Below are 21373 nucleotides of genomic sequence, written 5' to 3' on the forward strand. Positions count from 1 at the left end.
TTCGAAAAATAATAGAGAAATTTTACCATTTCCGTTCCCTCTCAAAGCAAATGAAAGCCCCAAAACGACAGCCGTACTCTCAACAGATAGAAAAAGTTTGGTGAATTAAATTCCAAACCTTTTGGCCGTCGAGAACGAATCCTTCCTAACTATTTGGTTACGATCCGTTCGTGGTTTCCTCGAGGAAGTGGTGGTATTTTTGGGGGAGTTCGGCTTTCCCACTGATGTTACCTAGTCTGTGGGAACCTTTTTTTGATATTGGAAATCAGGTATCATTTTGATTCCCTCAAACTTTTCTTTTCCTCCATAGGAAAACAATGCAGTCTAGCATCCCCCGCAGCAAGAACTAGACTGCGGGAAAACAGACTTTATTATATACGGTCCGAACTAGACACGCTAGTTGACTAGTACGGTTGCAGGCTAGGGTGGGCAATGGCTTAAATTTGTATTCAACATGCAGAATGGCTTTTTATAGTTCTTCCTCTTGGATTACTAATTTTGGCTGAGGGGAAGTCCGAATTAAAGCGGATTCTTCACAATCCGCTTTAATTTTTTTCTCACCACCATGGGTGTGCTCGTGGAGGGGGTGTGTATGGAGGGGTTAATAATGCCCCCATCCCCCTCTGGGATGCGGGGAGCGGGGGTCACCTCCCTGCTCTGACACCCACATTAGACATAGATAACAAACACAAATCATTATTGTAATAACAAAAATGATGAAATGCGGTAAGTGTTGTTGTTTGTACATCAATAACAATGTCACAAAATGTTTTTGTAGGTTCATGATGTGTCCGCCTGGACGGACCTGAAAACAGTCTGAGGGGCCTGACATCCCCCGGAAAATTTTCGGATCCGCCCCTGATTTGGATGGTTTGTTCAATAGAAGCTTGAGTGTCTGAAAAATGTGAACAAAGTTCCTCCAAATGGCTCTTATTTACAATGGAGTGTAGGCACCAATATATAGAATTGCGGTTTCAAGATTGTTTCAAGAAGTGATCATCTTTGGAGTTAAAAGTCATCGGTCTACCCACTTAATTTGGAAAAGAACCAGAAAAAATAAGGATTGAACTTTGATTTGATGTGTGTCTTCAACGCCTTGAAACGTTATTATTTTTGTTGATATTTTTTAGTTTGGGGAGGGGGATTTCTCACCAAACGTTGTCGATTCGGCAGTGAATTACAGCGATCCGACCGTACTGCAACCCTGTCATACGCCCATCCCACTGCACCTGTATCAGCACATGGTGGCGCCCTGTTGAAAGATTGGTTTGGCAACCAGAAGCTTTTCTAGGCGATATGTGCATGACGACCTTCAGCGCTCCTGACGATTTGTAAAATAAAAACAAAATAACAAATAAAATAATTTCATCGGTAGGTCCACGATCCACCGCATGTGGTGTTGATTTGCAACATGAAAAATACGGGATAATCCTTGACGTTTTAGGCTGAAAAGGTCTTTTGTTGGGTAAAATATCAGCGAATAATGGAGAATTTGACAGATATAAAGTTTCCTGAGATCCCCTCGATTCATGAAGACGAAGTGGTGGGTTTTGTTTTTGTTGTGGAAATGCCAGATTTAACATGTTTAACCATGGTTTAGCATTAAGGTGCTTTCTGGTAGGCTTAACTCTGTTACTAGTTAGTACAGTCGACATCTAACAGTAACAGAGGCTATCTTCGTACCTCAGTTCGACTTCAAAATTTACTAGACCTACGATCGTCATAATTCATATGCCGTTGTCACGATCATGGAAATATGATGTAGCCTACCTGCTTTTGCATGTGATATCTCAGTGTTACCCCAGTGTCATGAGTATATGACCAGTGTCGTATTAATTGTCATTGAATCTGTTACACCCCAACTAGGCTACACCCCAACTGTAGTGCGTGTCCCAACTTGTGTATTTGCCACGTGCATTTCACATTGTGTAGGTAGGCGTAGGTATTTTGAGTGTGTAAGGCCAGAGTTAACATGGTTAATAATTGGATTTGATTTTTGTTCTTCAGTGGAGATATTTACTTCAATTATTCTCTTTTTTGGCAACAGGACTGGGTGTACAGTGCAAGGAGAGAAATGCAGGTATGCTATGTGTGCATAAGGAACTCTTTGATGGAAGAAATCAGGAATGAGAAGGAAAGAGTTCCGTACATGTACAGTGTACAAACATCACGTGACATTGTGTGCACAAACTTTCTGCCAGTGGTCTGAAAAACTCTAAGTATTTTCTAATTAAATGTTTTAATATTTTCCTTGCAGAATTTGACATTGTAGGATATAATACACTGATGTCTAATATACCACTGCAGGAAGGAAAATTAGTGTATGGAACTCTTTCAAAAAATATACATACATGTACATTCTGTATTAGACTGTATTAGACTGCTGCTCCAGATGGAAGTTTTGGACAGATTTGAATTTGTTTCCCAGTGTTCAGAAAAACTTATGTATACACACGTGCATTTCCTTGTCACGTTTGCCCCTCTTTTTAATATGTCAGGATTCAGTCAGAAATGTATTCCGTGCTGAAGTTTCTAGGTAGTTATCGGAGATCTACTGATCAATCCCAGGTCCTTCAAGGCAGGGTCATCAATTTCAACTTACTCAAAAGCAAAAACATTATCTGAACCTGTCCATTCTGCAGGAGATTGTGCCAGGTTTGTTTCTTGGGCCGTACGCTGCTGCGACAAAAAGCCAAGTAAGTGACTAACCTTCCCTCATTAGCTGTACCCGTCACAATCGCTTATGATGATAAGATGACGTACCAACTATGTTTGCAGCATACATTGTAGTATCAACCCAAGTCAGACCATGATTTTGGTTGAGTAACAAGTGATCAAATTCTGCCTCCTGCCTCTCTTACATGTACATCATATATATGTGGGAAACCAGCATTGCCTAGGGTAACTGAGCAAGTGAGATCTCAACTGTAACCACATGTATGTTATAGCATGACTATGTACTTGCTTTGAAGCATATAACGTTCAACTCCAATCAGACCCAAGGTTTGTATTTTGGCCAAATTCTTCCCCCATCAAAAGTACCGCAAGATACTCCATATGGCTTCCCCCACCATGCAAACCTTCAGATCTCATCCCCAGCCCTTGCTCATCCCTTCAACCATGATTGTTTTCGCACACCATATATGGGCTGTGGTTGATGTTCTTTGTAGTTAATATTGTGTCAGTATTGACTTACAGAAAACATCCCCAAGAGAAACTCTTGTTTTACCAGATTCACTGGATAATTATGCCCACTTGTGTCTTTCATCCACCAGTTGCAAGTCTTGCTGGACCATGGTATCACTCACATAGTCTGCATTCGACAAGACATTGAAGCACTCTTTATCAAGCCCAACTTTCCAGAGCACTTTGAGTGAGTGGTGATGTACTGTGTTTACATGTATTCTTTGTGCCAACATACAGAATGTATTTTGAATACATGATTTAGCCACAACATGTGCATGCAGGCCAATGTCATCACATCTGACACAGAATCAAACTGTTACCCTGTTCCCTGGCTTTTGTATTCTGTGTACATGTACATATGTACTAACATGTGACTGCTGTGACATGGGACATGATGTTTTAACACTGGAGGGAATCATAGAACCTGAGACTTCACCTCGGGTGCTACGCTTCCCTGATGAGGATACTAAAACATTAGGTCCCACTCACAGCAGGCCATTTTTTTTTGCTCTGTCTTGATTTTTATGTCTGTGTCTCTGGTATGGACTGTAGGGTGGGAATAAATCTATGATATCGTGATGTGATGTGAGGTGGTGAGTGTGACATGCATTTTTGTCACCCTGTTAATCCCTTCTCGCCGGGACGCGGCTAGAAACGCCGTAAAAATGGAGATCCTCAGCCCACTTTTCAGCTATTACTCTCGGCCCACGCTTGAGCAAATACGGTGAAAGAAGGCAGACCCTGGCTCTTGTATATATGGTGATTGGCCTTTGTGTGTAGCCCAGAAATGAAAAGCCTGAATATGCATCATAATCACCAGCTTCACAATAGTCCCCACTTTGAAAAGAGGCAACGGGAATGTGGAAGCGTGAGTAGAGCCGCATGCCACCGAACAATCAGCCTTTTCACCGTGTAATTCAAAGCCTGCAGAGCACACAGGGCCACAAACCGAGAATTTGCGGTTTGGCAGGTGGCCTTCGTAGCCAAGCGAGGCTGGAATTCTTGGAGTGGGCTTTCGGAAAGAAATTCCCGTCGTCAAGGGGTTAAGTGATTGTTCTGGGCTAATGAAAATACAGTATTCAGAACAGAGGTATAACAAGTACATTTGACACCCTGGTTCACCTTGTGAGTTATAGTAATCGAAGCCGAATATCAACTTGGCTTAACGTATTCATAACTTACTTTCTTTCCCAACAGGTATTTGGTATTGAATGTTGCAGATAGTGCCAGCGAAAACATCATCTCCCACTTTCCAAAGGTACAGAATTCTAGACGATCATTTTTACTACACAGTACAATTCAAGTATCCGTCTCATCGCTTCTCATTGGAATCTTGTGAGAAAAACAACCACCAGAGAAAATGGACACTCTTCACTTTTAAAACTGAGGCAATCAGAGAAAAAGTGGGTAGAAAGTAGACGAACCCAGTGTTTCAAACCACCTGAAATACGACAGAAAAAGAATTGTGAGAGATCTCCGACTTTGGTATCCATAAAAGTATAACTTTGCCCTTGTTCCTGATGGATTGTGAGTTTGGTCAACGTATACACAATACCTGTATGTGGTATAATTTTATTATTGCCCATGATCAAACCCAAACCAGGAGACTGCCTATAATTGTAACCGAAAGAGGGCCAGTATTTTATTCCAAACATCTTAGGTTACGACTGCATACATCAGTCATTTCAGTTTAGCTGTGAAAAACTGGAATATATGTTGAAAGGGAATATTTAACTCATCGGTAGCCCAAATGCCAAATTTGGACTGAAATATTACAGAACTGTCTTTTTTAATGAAATACTTTTAGCCGGTGAAACTTTCATACCCTTCAGTTTTCTGTCTCCGAAAATAGTGTGTTTTTGACAAAGAGCCCCGTGGTTGCTTGTCTTAAATTGTGCTTCACACTGTTTGGAATCATTTACAGGTCAAAGAATTCATTGATAAAAGTAACCTTTTTGGCGGCAAGACACTTGTTCATGGAAATGCAGGAATGTCAAGAAGGTACTGTGTCATGGGTGACGCCCAGCCATTGGAAAGGCTCTTTTCAGTTTTTGGCCCACCATCCAACTTAAATATGATTCCCAGATGAATGACATTTGCACAGGTTCAAGAAATGAGTTCAGGAAACCATGCACAGCCAGTGTATAGGCCCATGCACCGTAAATACATGCATGCTTTTAAAGTTTCAATGCTTATCTAAAGTTGATAATTAATTCCTTGCGTATACATGTAGCGAGCTAGCATTTTGAAGAACAAGTTGTATTGTTTCTTGTGTTTAGTGGTTTCTTGTGGGGGAGGACAGCCCTAGCTCTGTTCAGTGTTCAAATTGGATCTATTAAATGAATGAAATCATATTAGATCTGGCTGCATCCAGCCTTTCATGAACGGCATTTTATGGGTGATGATTTCTTGAGTAGATGTTCAGTCACTCCAAGTCAACCATTTTTCTTCTTTCCCTTGTTTCATTCAATTTATTTAGTGCTGCACTCGTCATAGCTTATGTAATGGAAACGTATGGATTGGCATTCAAGTAAGTTGGTTCTGCTCACTATTGGTGTATTTTATTACAGAGTGGATAGGGCTAAAATTCCAAAGACAGAATCATTTGAGAATGACTGTACTTGATGGCCTTCAGTTGATGCAAATGTGCTCAGACATTTGTTTAATATTGTTTGACTAATGCTATCTATGGGTTTTGCCCTGACACTGATGCATATTAATGAACACTGTATACTCAGTGTTTGTTGGAGAGTTTGTGAAAAATTCACAAGCTTACTCAGGGGGGACTTGAACCCACAACCTCCTGCTTACTGATGCAGATGACAACTGGACCTGCAGGTTTGCCGGGGTGGACTGGCTGGTCTAAGACAGATGTAACAAAATCCATAATTGGAATTAGCCAGTGTTGTAGTCGAGACCACTTTAGACCTTCACAAGACCAACACAAGACCTCCAGTCTGAATTCAATCCACAAGTTATTCAAACGAATTGCAACAAAAACATTCCTTTGTCTTTGTTCATCCTGTTACTTGCAACTGGTCTTGTGTCTGGTCTTGTGTTGGTCTTGACTACAACACTGGAATTAGCATCTCCCTGACACAACATACATCTTGAAATGATTGTTAAACTGCTCACTAAAGCTAGTAGGAGGGAGGTGAATGAATGACACATGCATCATAGACACTTTGTAATTGAATGATCCTGGGGATTGGATGTGGTATGCATGACCTGAACGTGTCTCAGAAAAAAGCTTTTGTTTCTTTCAGTTTTATTAAAATATGAATGCAGTTATACAACATGTAATTTTTTTTTCCAATTAATTTGAAACAGGGAGGCCCTGCGATATGTACAGCAGAGACGGTTTTGCATCAGCCCCAATGAAGGATTCATGAGACAACTTGCAGTAAGTTCCCTTCCCAGAGATGCCCAGACCCACACATCTAAGCTGCCACATGTATTGGCTGAGGCCTCTGACAATATTTTAATTCAGTGACATTATGATAAAACTGTAACTCCTGGAGCCCTACAGGTAACAGCAAAGTCTAAATTGGTCCTTAGCTCTGCTGCAAAGCTGTACTCCTATGAAAAGTACCTTCTTTTGTTGCTGATACCTTAATATCAATGTTGACTACCAAAATATCCAAACAAAAATTGAATCAATTATTGAAATCAAAATGTTGAGCTCACACGAAATGCATGTATCTGTGAAGCATAAGTGACGGAAAACAAAATAGTGGAAAATATGCAATGGTAAAGGTGAAATTTGGCATGTTGAAATTGAAGATCGAAGAAGTAACAAACCAACAAAACGGAAATCGTCACTGTTGCTTATTCCTTTTTTCTTTAGGAATATGAGCCAATTTTCACTGCAAGGTTACAGATGAGATCACAAGAAAGGTCAGCAACATCAGGTTGGTGGCACTGTAAGCAGTGCAAATTCTTATATACTGGGATTTGAGTTGGAAATGTAATTCACTATGCATAGTCATGGATATTAAAAAGTCGGTTTTCTGTTCCCCCATCCCCAAAGTACTTATGAACATTTGAAACATTCATAACTGAAGGACAAAATCTGCCAAAGTCCATTGTCAGGACTGCCTGACGACGGACAGGGCATGCTGTCCAAAATGTTGAGTACATGCACCCCTGCTTGTTTTCAGAACCACACATACTCACAAAAGAGAAATTTTTGCATGGTGCTACTGCAGACCTAATCTGACGACTAAGGTGGCCCCAAGCACATACGCCGGCTGGTACTGTTCTGTTCTATTATTTGTAAATTTTGGGGGCACATATTTGTGAAAGAAAATGGCAAAAATGGGAAAAAAATCTGTGGTGTATGAGAGTTTGTTGTGAAATTTATACAGAACAGTAAGTGTCAAGTGCCCCCCTCAAGGGAAATTAGTCCCTTGTATTTTTTTCCTCTAGCCATGTAATATATAAGATACAATGAAACCTTCCTGACCCCCGAGAGGCGGTTGATGGTCGAGGCAGCGTTTATTTCTCAATGTAATAACTGTCCTGACATTTTGTTTGACAGGTCGAAAAAGGTCGCACGAAGACGTCGACTATGAAATGGATGACAGCTGATCATGTGACCTCATATTTGTAAATAGACTATTTTTGGACTGCTTTGAACTACGCGGATCTTGCCAACCCGGATGTTAGCACTGTATGAGAAAATGGATGGTGAAATGGGCCTTTGGACACTTTGCCGTTGTTCAATCGTCGTACAGTATGTTTGGGAGGAGGCATTTGAGAGATTTAATAATGTCAAATTTTTGTTCACATTACACCTGGCTGTGGCAGACAACCTGTGACAAGGGAACAGATAATTATGTGCTCGGCTAGTCTTAAACAAATGTCTGAGACCAGTACATGTATTCCCATTCGTAAATTCCTTATGGTAAATAGATTTCAAACGAGCTTTGAAATTTATAAATTTCTAACGATTTTGTTCAAGATGGTTCACTTTTTTTCCAAACACCCATGTTGCCATTGTAAGGCACCACAAATGTGTTTGTGATATATGGTATATTTGTGGTAAATGATTTCTGTAGATGGAAATTGGCAGGTGGGGTATGTACCACATGAGGTGGTGCAGAATGCAATATGCCAGTGCAGTGTGTGAATGTAGGACTCGGCTTTCGGTGTTCATAAATACTGGTAAAGTATTTGTTACAACAGCATTCTTCCACAGAGTATATCTTTCCATTATTGCCTACTTTTCTGCTCTCTTATCTTCCTTGCTACTTCTCTGCTCCAAGAGCTGAAAATATTGTACAAAAAAAAGGACTATTGGTGACACAGGTTCCAGGAACTACAGAATATGATTTGCATAAGCAATTTGTCACGGCAACTGATGCTTAACTTGGGAACTAAAACAATTTATAAAACAATGCTTTGGATCAGCTAGGGGAGTCCAGAGACCGGTTCTTTTGAAAAATTGTACCTTTTGGGGATAATTTTCTTTTAACCGTACACAGTTTTATAATAGCAGGTAAAGTCGGGTACAGTTTTAGTTCATTCAAGTGCCAATTGTTTCCATGATATTGCTTCATATTTTTATGAACTTTTTAAAAAATCTTTTTGGCTTGGAGAGTTTCCCAAGTTTCCCCATACTTGTCACAAGCAATTAATCAGTATGCGAGGGTTTGTGGGTAAAAAGCAATGAATTACAGGGAATTGCATTTTTCCCTTTCAAGTCTGCCAGCAACCAGTTACATGTACGTCACCGAGAATATTCCAATTGGGTGTTGCAAGTAGACTTGGCAACCTCTCCCCCATCCCTACCCCCCCCTCGAAAAAGAAGGAAAAAGAAATGAACTAACAGGATAAAATCACCGGTTTGCTTGAAAATACCAATTGACCCCTTCCACAGTTGATAATCAGTTTGTTTCTGATGAGTGCTTTCCCCCCCTCCCAAAATGTCACGGTGGCTGCACTGGAAAAGTGCCCCCGCCCAGACAATCCCAGTGACACGCATGCGGGGATGTGAAACTACTACAAAACAGATCTAATGTGCTTACACAGAGTCAAGTTAGACCTAATATCTGATTTTAATCAAGACATTGTAAATATTATTGAAGTACAGCTGAGTTTTCATGTTGTAAATTTTATGCAGATTAGAAGTATTTATTACATTTGTTACAAACTGACATGGTTCGTTCATATATTTTGTTTCAAAATGATGTATTTAGACAATGTTTTTCGAAAGTTGTGATGTGTATCTTATTTATCTTTGCAATGGTTGAAAAATAGAATTTTTGAATGTTATTCGATATTGATTTTTGTAGAAAAACGGTTGGAACAATAGGAATTTCTAAAGAATAACAAGGAGCCTTTTGTACGTTAACAATTGGAAAAGGGTAAGTAATGAAATTCATGCAATTTTCGGTCTTTTTAAGAACCAAACTTTATGAGTTACATTTATTTCCTCCATGTGGATTTTGGCATTTGCTAAATTAACATTTATGGGGAGCTGAGTACATGAGCAAGCCAACACGGCGTGAGCGGTCTTTTTAAAATTCCATGTTAACTCTTGCTCTATGCCACTAGAGCAATTTACTGCAAGTCACTGATACCTGCCAATGCACTGCAGCTGGCGTGCATTGGAGGATTCTTTGCCTTACCAGTTTGAGTGATTTTACTGCACAGTCCAATAGAAGAAGTACACTCCAGTGTACTCAAGAGGAATGTGGCATGTGGCTTTGCTTGTCAGTGTAATACATGAGTTGGACCAAGCTGACCTCCAGTTTTCTTTGCAGTTCCTTGAAGTGTACAGAGTTTCTCCATCGAAGTGGTGTGGCCGTTTATAGTGGAGGGCCATGTAATAAACATAGCCACTTTGTTTTTAACAGGAATATTGGAGTGCATTGGAGTGTTTTGGGGATATTTACATTATTGAACGTTGGGATTGGTATTTGATGGATTTGCTAGTATATTCAAAATCTCTTGATTTTTTCCTAAACAGTGTTTTGAATGAAGAAATTGAATACAGATGACACAACTCGCAACAAAGATCAGTGTTTAATACACGAACTGTGCGGTGTGCGACGGTGCATCTAAGGGTTTTCAATGCAGAGGCAAGACCTCTGGGCGGGGGTACTGTCTACGTTTTCCTCTTTGAGGAATGAGGTTATACACATTGAGGACTTTGTGCCCGGGCTTTTTGCACGTTTGGAAGGAAAAATAATAAAAAAATCCAGCTTGTGGTATCGGGGGAGGGGAAATTCAAAAGCGAATGGGGCTGATGAGGGCTTATTTGACGTGGTGTTCGGAGAGAAATATCAAAAGTCTTACTGTCCTGACATCCTAGCTTTTACTTTGTGGTATTATATTCTAAAGGTTTTGGTGGTAATATTTGATGAATAAATATGAAATAAAAAGTTGATAGATAAATATTAATATGAAAATAAAAGTTTGTGTTAAACTGCATGTTACTCAGTTTCAGTTTCCTCAGCAGTCTCGAGCAGGTATCTTGACCAAGACTGAATGTGCCGCCAATCAATAGATTACTATATTTGTGGAATCAACACAGTGAAATCTATTAGACCTTTTTTCCAGTGATGTTGACGGTCATGCTGGGCCTAGGATTTGCTGTGATGGTAATGAGTGCATAGTTGTGAGAGGAAATCTACCTATTCAAGATAAACTGAGTGTTACTTTTTTTCAAGGTTCTGGTTTCGAGGCTTGAATGTCGAGGTTCGAGCTAATGCCTCGATTTGCACCCTACTCTTAGGGTTCATGCCTGGATTTTCACTCTGCACGGCCCGGCGAGTATGCCTCGATTTTCAACCTCCAACTGGAGCGCTGTGGGTCTACCCTGAGACGTTTTTCACCTGACGTCATTCTCCGGGCCTACCCGACATATCTGCTCGATAAGCAGGATGGTTAGCCATGCACGCATGCGTATTTCAATTAGTAAGATGGTGGAGGTTTTAGTCGTAATTAACAATGGCGTAAGGAAATCCACGTGTGGGCAAGTTTCTTTTTACGTATTCAAGTTCTCTGAGGATTTTACCCGATTTGATCCGAGTGATCTGAACGAATGCAACCTATAATATCACGTTTTGGTGACTCACGTGTGCAGTGGGTGGAGTTTACTGGGTTTGTGTTATTCGAGATTCTCTGATCGAGCAGGTGAACTGCACAGATCGTGATAAGGAAGGTGCTGAAGTACAAGCTTGTTCTACCAGAAACTTTTGAGGAAAATATTTGAGTCTCTAATAAAATCTTGAGTCCCTATAACATTCATTTTGGCAAGAGTTTTTCACAACTTGCATGTAAAACCTGGTTTCATTCTCAAAATAACCGTTCGTCTTCTTTCTGCATGCTTTAAATAAATGAATGTGCATTACGTCTCCTTTAAGTGTAAAGTGTCAGTGTAAAGGATTCGTACAATTGTCAGTGTGTTTCAAAAGAAGACATGATGAATGGCTTGTTTCAATCATGAATATTTAACCATTTAAGTAACCACTTCTTAGAATGTTAGTTCTGTTAGCACTTTTTTAAAAATCCATTTCTTGACCAAGGTGTGATCGAGGCAATCCCAAGGGTTAAGCAAATTAATGGCCTATACCAACAAAATCTGCCAACATCCTATACGAACTTCCAAACATTTAAATTTTCTTTGCACGTTTTAGTAACGTACATGTAATCACCTATGAGCAGGGCTTTTGGTAAATTTACAGCCAGAGGACCATTTTGTGGGGAATCAAAATTATTGTAGGCCTAAATCCTCAATATTTTGCTCAAAAGTTTCGATTAGTACAAGTTTGCACTCCTGATTTTTTCTGTTCTTCCTTTACGATCGCTACAGCCCACCTGCCTACACAGAATGCCGAATATCACAGGAACCCAGTAAACTCCACCCACTGCAAATGTGAGTCACTAAAACTTGATATTATAGGTTGCATTTGTTCCAGCTCATTGGGTTCGAATCGGGTAAATTCTTGAATGTACAAAAACAACTGTAGTGAAATGCAATGGTCGATTCCGATGAATCGGGTTGGGATCCACTCCTTCCGATAAAAGAATAAGAACGACGAGTCGAAACATAGGGGACACACAGTTACAGTTCAAAATCACCGGTTTGTTTATTTCAGTAAACCGCCACTGTGACCCCTCGCATTCCAGTCAAGTATGTTGGGTTACATGTGCTTATCGCCCCCAATCATTCGGGCAGTAGTTGGTGCAGCCTCCGCTATAACTCGCTACTGCCAGTGCCAGTTTTGGTTTTACTCTTCGATACTATGTATATATATATCGAGGCACGCAACTAAAACATCCAGTCCCCTTTTTTATGGAAAACTAGCTACGCCTTGTGCGCCACACACTTTTTTGCTATTGGTCGCTCATGACCTGGGGTCACGAAACTTTCTCTCCCAGTTACAGTGTACTATATTTAGCCCAGCCACACCCCTTTGTTCCTAAAAGACTTCACAATAACAAACCTCAAGTGCAGTGCAGTGTATTGTTATGCATCGAAGTTGCTTCCCTACACAAACTTGCCCACGCGTGGATTTCCTTACGCAGTTGTCAATTTCTACTAAAACTCAGTCTGCCATCTTACTAATTGAAATACGCATGCGTGCATGGCTAACAATCTTGCTAATCGAGCAGAGTAGGTCCAGGCCGACTTGGGTAAGTCAAAGACGTCAGGGGTAAAAGAAAGTCTCAGGACAGATCCACAGTGCACCAGTTGGAGGTTGAAAATCGAGGCAATAACTCTAAGTGCAGGGTGAAAATCGAGGCAGTAACCCGACGTGCAGTGGTAATCGAGGCATGAACTCGAAGTTCACTGACAGTTTGGCGATCTCTCTACGAGCAACAAACACAACATGGGCCGCCGTGCAGCGCAAAACAATGGCAATTATGCAAAATCAAAACAAATAAAAAGAAGGTTGCTCGAGAATAACTCTCACCATGTGCACATGTGAGAATACATCACCTTTGATTGTGGAGTTGACGGTCTCTTTTTCCAGCAAGCTGTCATCTTCGGCAGCACTCGTAACACTAACACTAACCCTAATTCCATTGTAGACATTGACAGAAGAGGTCAACATGCAACCTCAAACCAAATAAAAGGAAGGGTCTTCGAGAATAACTCTCACCATCTGCACACGTGAAAATTCATCACCTTTGATTGTGGAGTTGACGGTTTCTTTTTCAAGCAAAGCCGTTATGTTTTGCTGCACTAGTAACCCTAGCCCTAATTCCATTGTAGACATCGACAGTAGAATTCAACATGCAACCGTAAAACAAATAAAAAGAAGGTCTGTCGAGAATAACTCTCAGCATCTGCACACGTGAGAATACATCACCTTTGGTTGTAGAGTTAGCGGTCTCTTTTTCCAGCAAAGCCGTCATCTTGGGCAGCACTTGTGTCACTAACACTAACCCTAACCCTAATTCCATTGTGCATATTGAAAGTAGAACTCAACATGCAACCGTAAAACAAATAAAAAGAAGGTCTGTCGAGAATAACTCTCACCATCTTCACACGTGGGAATACATCATCTTTGATTGTGGAGTTGACGGTCTCTTTTTCCAGCAAAGCCGTCAAGTTCGGCAGCACTCGTAACACTAACACTAACCCTAACCCTAATTCCATTGTAGACATTGAGAGTAGAGCTCAACATGCAAACTCAAACCAAATAAAAGGAAGGCTCGTCGAGAATAACTCTCACCATCTGCACACGCGAGAATACATCACCTTTGATTGTGGAGTTGACGGTCTCTTTTTCCAGCAAAGCCGTCATCTTCGGCAGCACTTGTAACACTAACACTAACCCTAACCCTAATTCCATTGTAGACATTCACATAAGAGCTCAACATGCAAACTCAAACCAGATAAAAGGAAGGCTCGTCGAGAATAAATCTCATCATCTGCACAAAAGAAAATCCAATACATTTGATTGTGAAGTGGACAGTCTCTCTTTTTTTTCCAGCAAAGCTGTCATGTTTTGCTGCACTGGTACCCCTGACCTTAAAACTAACCCTAACCCTGATTCAATTGCAGGCATTTCACAGTAGGGTGTATCGCCCTCACTCAAAACAACTAAAACGACCGTTCGTCGGGAAAAAAATAAAATCTCCACAAGTGGGAATGATACTCCTTTGATTGAGAATTTCACGGTCTCTATTTCCAGCAAAGCCGTCATGTTTTGCTGCACTCTTAACCCTAACCCTAATTCCATTGCAGACATTTCACAGTAGAGCTTGACGTCCTCACTCAAAAACTAAAACGATCGCTCGTCGGGGAAACATAGCGTCTGCCCAAGAGAAAATTCAGTTCCCAGTGGTTGAGACGGAAAATAAAACTAATAGTGGGCCACCAACAGAGTCCAGAGGACTGGGACCCTATACGTAAGAGGTATCAGATCAGACTTAACGCTGTCGACGTTGATACACTGGAAGCGATCGCCCAGGTAGGAGCTAAACCATTCTTGGGCTAGTGAAGTGAAACCAGAGATTTCAAGGCGTTTAATGAATGTAGAATGCCGGACTACATATCGAACGCCGAGGTCATGTCGAGAAGAACCATACTATAGCAAGGAACAGATGATAGAACCAAAGTGGTGCAGCTTACCATCATCCAGTTCTCGCAAGATGTGATCCGTCAGGCTCACAAGAACGGTCTCAACGCTATGATTTATTCTGTAAGCAGACTGACGACTGTCTAGAACCTGGTTGACTGAGATGTTTGTAAGCTGACCAAGAGCAGCACGCGTACGCTCAAGTTACCTTTGAAACAAAGGGAGGTTTGATGTAGGTCTGTAGTTCTTATGGAGGGAGTTTGAATTCAGGCCAAATTTCTTCAAAACAGGCCGCACATGAACAACTTTCAGAGCACGTGGTATACAGTTCCAGTTTTCAAGGTGGAATATATTTTGAGTAATGGCAGGAACTATAACCGGTAAGCACCTCTTCAGTAGATGCTTTGATATTGGATCTAGAGAACAAGAATTTGTTGGTGACTGATATATTTGACCTTAGCTTTGGGGTTTGGATTCGAAGTTCATTTCGAAACAGGTTCGAAACGGGTTCGTGTGATTCCCTAATCTTAGAGAAATGTTGCTGTAAAAACACACATGGCATTTTAATACTCTATTTTCTAACCACAAATGGGGAGGAGGATTATTCGATAGCCCATCTACCGGTAGAATAAATCAACAAAGAAAAGGAATTCTGAAAACAAAATTCTAGCAACTTTTTCAGAAAAGTGGCTGAAGTACAATGTACATTTTTACCAATGATCCCCCAGGATTTACGCCCATGAGCAGAGAGCACTGTTGTGGCGAAGCCATTTTTATTTGCAAAATTATATATCAGAACTGCTCTTTGAAAACATTTCTAAAAGTGTTCTTGTTCGATTTATTGTATCCCAGTACTCAGAAGAATGAATCAACAAAGAAAAGGAACTCAGAAAGTAAACTTATCAAAATTCTAGCAATTTTTTTCCGAAATATATTCTACATTGAGATTTTTTACAGCTTTTCTCATGGTTATGGTAAATAGCAGATGAAATATTCCTAAAAGGCACTAAAAAGGGCAGAGGATATGTCAAGATCTTGTAGACAAAAACAGAGAGGAGTGTTTTCAAGGGATTTCATTTAAAAAAGTTTCTTACATGATGGATCGTTAGATCTGTAATATTGGTTGATGGACATTCCAGCAGAACATTCGGATGAGCATAGGAAGCACAAGAGGGGTCCATTGGCAGGCTGATCAGCTGACGGTAGGAGCAGCCCCGGTAGGCCTGCTACCTGGAAAGTCCACTGTGATTTCACAGATTCCTGTCTCCGTTCTTAAAGGACGACCGACTGAAGACTCTAAGCGCCATTTCTTTTCGCTTGCAATATGTTAACATTTGTTGAGAAAGATATAAATGGAAGACATCCTTATTTGAAATTTCGACATTCGTGTTGATCCCGTTTCAGTTTGCATAATTGTCTTTCATTTAATAAAAAATATTCTCGTTGCCCTTTCCTTTCAGGTAGATTAATGTGTAAAACTTTCCAACTGACGCTCAGTTAAGTTCAGGGCGACATTAGCATTTCTCTGAGAAGTCTCAATGTATTTTTTTTTTTACAAATAAGTACTTTTGAAGATTTCTCATGAAATAGCCCAAACGTCCAGAGAGGAATATGTCCCTCTCTTGGCTATACAAATGGTGAGAATGACCCTGTTGGGACTGAAGCCTCACAAATGTTTGTACTATTTTGGAGAGGTTTTTCTCCCGTTTAATATTGCTGCTGACAATGTGGTGCCGAAAGTTTGCAGAAACAGTAGGCCCCTAAGTGAATTCCGCTGCCAAAAACGTTACGTTTTCAATGTATGCGGTTAATCGTTGGCTTTGTGCGGGCTTAGGAATTCAAGTCAGCGCTAAAAATGAATGGATAGGCCCCATTACACCATTTTCTCGTTTACAGTTGGTTTTTAAAGTGAACAAGAAATTTTATTTCATTTAGTTCGAACTGAGTAGAGAGATGTTTCATACGTTAACGTAGCAGGCTTGTAAAGGTCCTCGACGTGGATAATTTACGCAACGGACGAAAATATTTCCGTCGACACGATGAAAAGTAAACTATCTTAGAAATAAGGTCATAACTTTTGAAAAGTATAGCAAAGAAATAAGAATTTTTAAATAAGTTACAAATTTCTGGCCATGTTATGTTATCACACAAACGTCAGAAATAGCTTTTGGTTTAGGCCTATTCGGTGAAAGAAATTTCATTTTGCCACTCAAAGCTATAACCTGGATACCCTTCCGGTTCAGAAAAGTAATATTTGAAAGACATCCTTGAGGACATTTAATGAGTAAAGCAACAGTAAATCAAGCACTTAGTCTTTACCTCGTTTCTCACATGCTTTATTAGAACACACAAGAACGACCACGTTATGTGCATTGTCGTGTAAAGAAGGCTGACAACTATCAAGCGTATACTCTGGTTTCCTATCCATCACAAGGCGCAGGTTTCTCTACTACTTTCTATTTAGCGAACTCAGTCCTGTGTTTAATATGCTGCTTAATGGCTTTGGAGTGACGGGCAGATAGTACAAATTTGGTGCGTTTCTACGGTTCTTCAGAAGAAGTTTTTTTACCCTTTAACAATTACAACGGACAACTCGAAATTCATTCCTGCAATATACTTTAGCTTGTTTTCTTTTATTTTCCAAGCATGTATGTCATGTAATACATGTAATATCACGCAGGTATTATGACAGTGATACCTTTCAAGTGTTTCAAAATACCTTCAGCGTATCGGCAACGCTTTTGATGCCTGAATCCCCATCAAGTTTTGACAGAATTTCTGCAGCCAACAAAATGCTTCAGAAATGAGTCATAGCGACAAACGGTTTGCAATTACAAACAAAACAAGCTCACAAAAAGTTATGCGGTGTTGACCAAGCATTCAAGCGCACGGACTCCTGAAATTCTCTAGAATCGTAGTTACCGGCTTCCACATAGGACTCTTCTGAGTTCTCGGGGTTCCCAGCCCACCACACTTCCTTCCCTGCCCGTCCATTTAACCCTAAAAAGGATCGAGCGGCCATGCAAGGGAGGAAACGAGACAAGCCCTAAGCCCTGGCCGCCGAGTCGGCCATACGTCTCGAACCTGTACTAAGGCGCTCACCTGGACTTCGCGGACGGTCCCAGCAGTAGAGCTTACCCGGTGGGCTAAGATACTGTTGGTACTTTAAGGTGGAAAATTGTATGCTTTATAGCTCTTTATATGCCGCAAACATAGTGAAAAACTAAAAACCGCAAGGGTGGGATTCGAACCCCCTTCCCACTATCTCTCCTCGCCAGCTTAACCACTCGGCCATTGAATGCGATTACGATTGCTATGCCTTTTATGAGCTCCCCAACCATGAGTTGAGGCATCCGGCGTTATCGTCAGTTGAGGATGTGACAGGACCAGTGGTTTGCCATTCCAGTGTCAATGTTTCCACCACTGCAACTCGTGAGGACTTTCTTCCGACAGAGAGACCAGACTCTGGTAACTGGAATCTACTCGGACAGACTGAATTAGATCCGCCTGTAAGGCCCTTAGAAAAATTGGTGCTGGTACAACATCTTCGGCTGTAGTATTCATTTTTCCAATGAGACTCGCCAGGGCCTCTGCTGATTGCACGGGATTTTAGGCCATCTGGGCCGGTGCAGTTCTCCAATTGGGTGTCGATTTTTGGCCTCGGGAGACTCAATGTCATTTGACGAAAATCTATGACATGATGGAGATGCAATTTCTCCCAATTTACGACCAGGCCAGGGTTCTTGAACATGTCGAGAATGTAGGTCAGTTGCTTGTTGCATTCTGCCTTGGTATGTGAGATCAGTAGTAGATCGTCGAGATAAATTACCACTTTCATCGATCTGTGTCTGAAAAGGGACACCAATGGTTTCATCAGCCCGAAGGTAACTACCTGGAACTGGAAGAGTTTACCTTCCCACTTGAAACGAAGAAACTTCCGGTGTGGGGCATATATTGGAATCATGAAGTAAGCATCTTTCAGATCGACTGTAACCATGAAATTTCCCTGTTGCACCAGGCTTTTCACGTGTTCGATTGACTCCATCTTGAAGTGCCCTGAGCGGATATACTAAACCCCCCGTGGCCTTCTGTACTATAAAAATTGTTGAGATGAATTGATCTGGAATGTCCTGTACCCTTACTACTGCCCCTTTGAGGATCATTCTCTGAATCTCTTTGGTGCATATTTGATGTTGTAGGTCGCTCATTTGATTTGAGCAGGCACTTTGTGCTGTACTGGGTCTCGTGATAATTTGATTCTGTAACCAACCACGCTTTGCAAAATCCATCCATTTGTCAGTTTCTCCCATTCTGTGATGTGGATGTTCCCTGCATAACAAAGCCCAAAGCTCGATTCAGAATCGAAGTCGTCTGCCTTCTGGTCTATTTTTTTTGGAAAGCCTTCTGTGACTTCTCATCTCCACGAAAAGAATCTTTCTTCTCGGGCATCTGCATGCGGGACCGATCACGGTCACTGGTGTGGAAATCACGGGGGTATGGCTGATACCTATTGGGTTGGTACTGTTTTAGTAGTGTTGTATAAGAAAGAAACAATGTTGACAACAGGTACTAACTTTTGAGAAAGGAACTTTTATTCTAAACTATTTTCAGCTTGTACAAGAGAGAGTGGGAGTACTGCATGTAGAGATGTTGCTTGAAGAGTGGTTGTGATGAGACTGGCTAAAAATATGACCAAGTGGTGAAAATAGGGTTGGGAACATAGGCCGGAAGAACAAGGGTAAATCTAACTAAAATCTAATTATAAAGTAATAAATCCTAGACCAGAAGTCTGCCAGAGGAATGTGGTAAGAAGGCCAAAGCAATAAAAGTGGGTCCTGTGTAGGAGTGCTCTTAAATCAATTAGGAGGCTTGACATTACAGGGTCAAAAGTTAAAGGCTCCTAATCTACTGCTGGGAAAAATGTACATGGAGTCTACTGTAGATGCAAGTGTTCTTATTTTTACAAGGGGGAAAAACGCTACACTGTGTCCTATACCTGTGACTGCTTTTTTCTCTACTGGACCAACCTTTCGGATTGGTATACTGATTCAAGCTTGTGGCCCTATGCTTTAGGTTTGGGGCAGATGAACTGGATTTGGCAAAGTTCTTCACCACCTTTTGAGTGACCTTGTGGATCTTCTTCATCCACTTTTTGGGTCCACTCTTCACCACACAAGCAAGACATCGAAGGCTGAACATCTCGGAGATAGCGCTCTTTGAGAAAAGGCTCTGCTCGGTGCATCTGATAGAGAGACAGGCGGTGGATCGCTGACCCCAACAAACTTCCTGCTGAAGTCAAAAGGGGTTTTAACTCTTCCTTTTGCAGCTTCTGATACCCCTCTATGGTCTTAATAAGGGAAATGGCCGCTTTGAGGCAGTCTTCCTGTATGGACTATACAGAGTTGTCATTTTTCCAGGCAGCAACTTTTGACTTCTTCATTGTAGACCGTATGGGTTTGGGCATATCAGGAGCCCTAAAGTATTTTTCAAATGTTGCATCAGGAGTCAGGCCCTCTAAAAGCTCATCTTTTTTGGCCTGATCCAGTAAATTGGCTCGCTGTTGTTGCCACCAATCAAGACCTACTTGGTTAAAAGAGGCCCCTTCACCCCTTCATGAGGATTAGGCAATGGAGAAACCTCTTCTTTTTCATTAGTATGGTTATGACCGCCTGCACCATACCGGTCCAAGTCCTGTAAACTCAGCATGCATGGAGATTAAATCTTCTTTGGTTGTACCACTCTCACTAGCTTGTCTTCTCCCAACTGGAGAAAGTGACGCTGAGCCCTCTGAATCTGAGGGCCAAATATAGTCAACGTGTCTGCTGGAGCTAACCCTGGACATCGACCTACGTTTGCAATGTTGGTCTGTGCGATGATTTCTAGCTGCATGTTGCCTACGAGAAGTAGGACAGGAGATTCTTCCTTGGCAGGTCTCTATTTTCTCAAAAGCTTTCTCAACAATGCCTTTAAACATTGCAGTTTGGGTCTTCTGCATGGCAGTCAAGACCTCCATTTGCTGGGGGTGAGACGAACCCCGCTGTAGCTCCATCTTGTGGGGGTCTGGAGATCGAACCACTTTGGCCTGATCCAGTATGTGATGCCTCTGCCTAATCAGGGCCGCGTGAAGGGAGGCGTGCATCTGGCCTTATGGTCCCGATCAATAGGGAAGCGCGAAAGATGATCATCAGGGTCGTCCCGCGGTCCCGCGTGGGGAAGCGTGACGTGGGTCGTGACACCGCAGATTCATCTGCCGACCCGTCCAATATGGTCCCTGCACGTGTGTTTGGTGAGCCACAGAACCCTTGCTAAAACAAGGCTAAAACGGCTGCAAGGACTGAGTTTGGGACATACAAAGCCTCAAGAAAGGCTGACAATAAGTCAAAGGATAATAACACACCAAAAGGGCATACGAATAACAAGTATAAAAATAATATATGCCAATTTCTCGCACGAAAAAATTTACTCACACGAAGCGCACGTTGCAGTAAGCAGAAGAGGCTAGAGGTCACTTGTGTGGCGGGAAGAGCTTTTTCATTTAAAGACTGGTGAGGGCGCCCTGGCAGGCAGCAGAACGCAAGTTGATTCGAAACCGAAGGAGGCGCAGTTTAACCAAGAACGTACCACTAATGCATGATCAGTGGAACGCA

The 21373-nt window shown here is 41.5% G+C and overlaps 1 protein-coding gene across 1 annotated transcript; it reads left to right on the forward strand.

Annotated features, from left to right (window-relative positions):
* Window positions 1-1341: 1341 nt before the first annotated feature.
* Window positions 1342-10621, forward strand: styx (serine/threonine/tyrosine interacting protein). Its single transcript, XM_087145203.1, has 10 exons — window positions 1342-1543; window positions 2048-2080; window positions 2643-2696; window positions 3276-3373; window positions 4384-4444; window positions 5111-5187; window positions 5666-5716; window positions 6517-6589; window positions 7034-7097; window positions 7727-10621. The coding sequence occupies exons 1-10, from the start codon at window positions 1484-1486 to the stop codon at window positions 7774-7776; spliced, it is 621 nt and encodes a 206-aa protein (XP_087001329.1). The 5' UTR covers window positions 1342-1483; the 3' UTR covers window positions 7777-10621.
* Window positions 10622-21373: the final 10752 nt, after the last annotated feature.

This window comes from Acanthaster planci, linkage group LG01 (genome assembly GCF_054643075.1).
Source record: "Acanthaster planci isolate LZ-2023a linkage group LG01, COTS_SCS, whole genome shotgun sequence".
Lineage (NCBI taxonomy): Eukaryota > Metazoa > Echinodermata > Asteroidea > Valvatida > Acanthasteridae > Acanthaster > Acanthaster planci.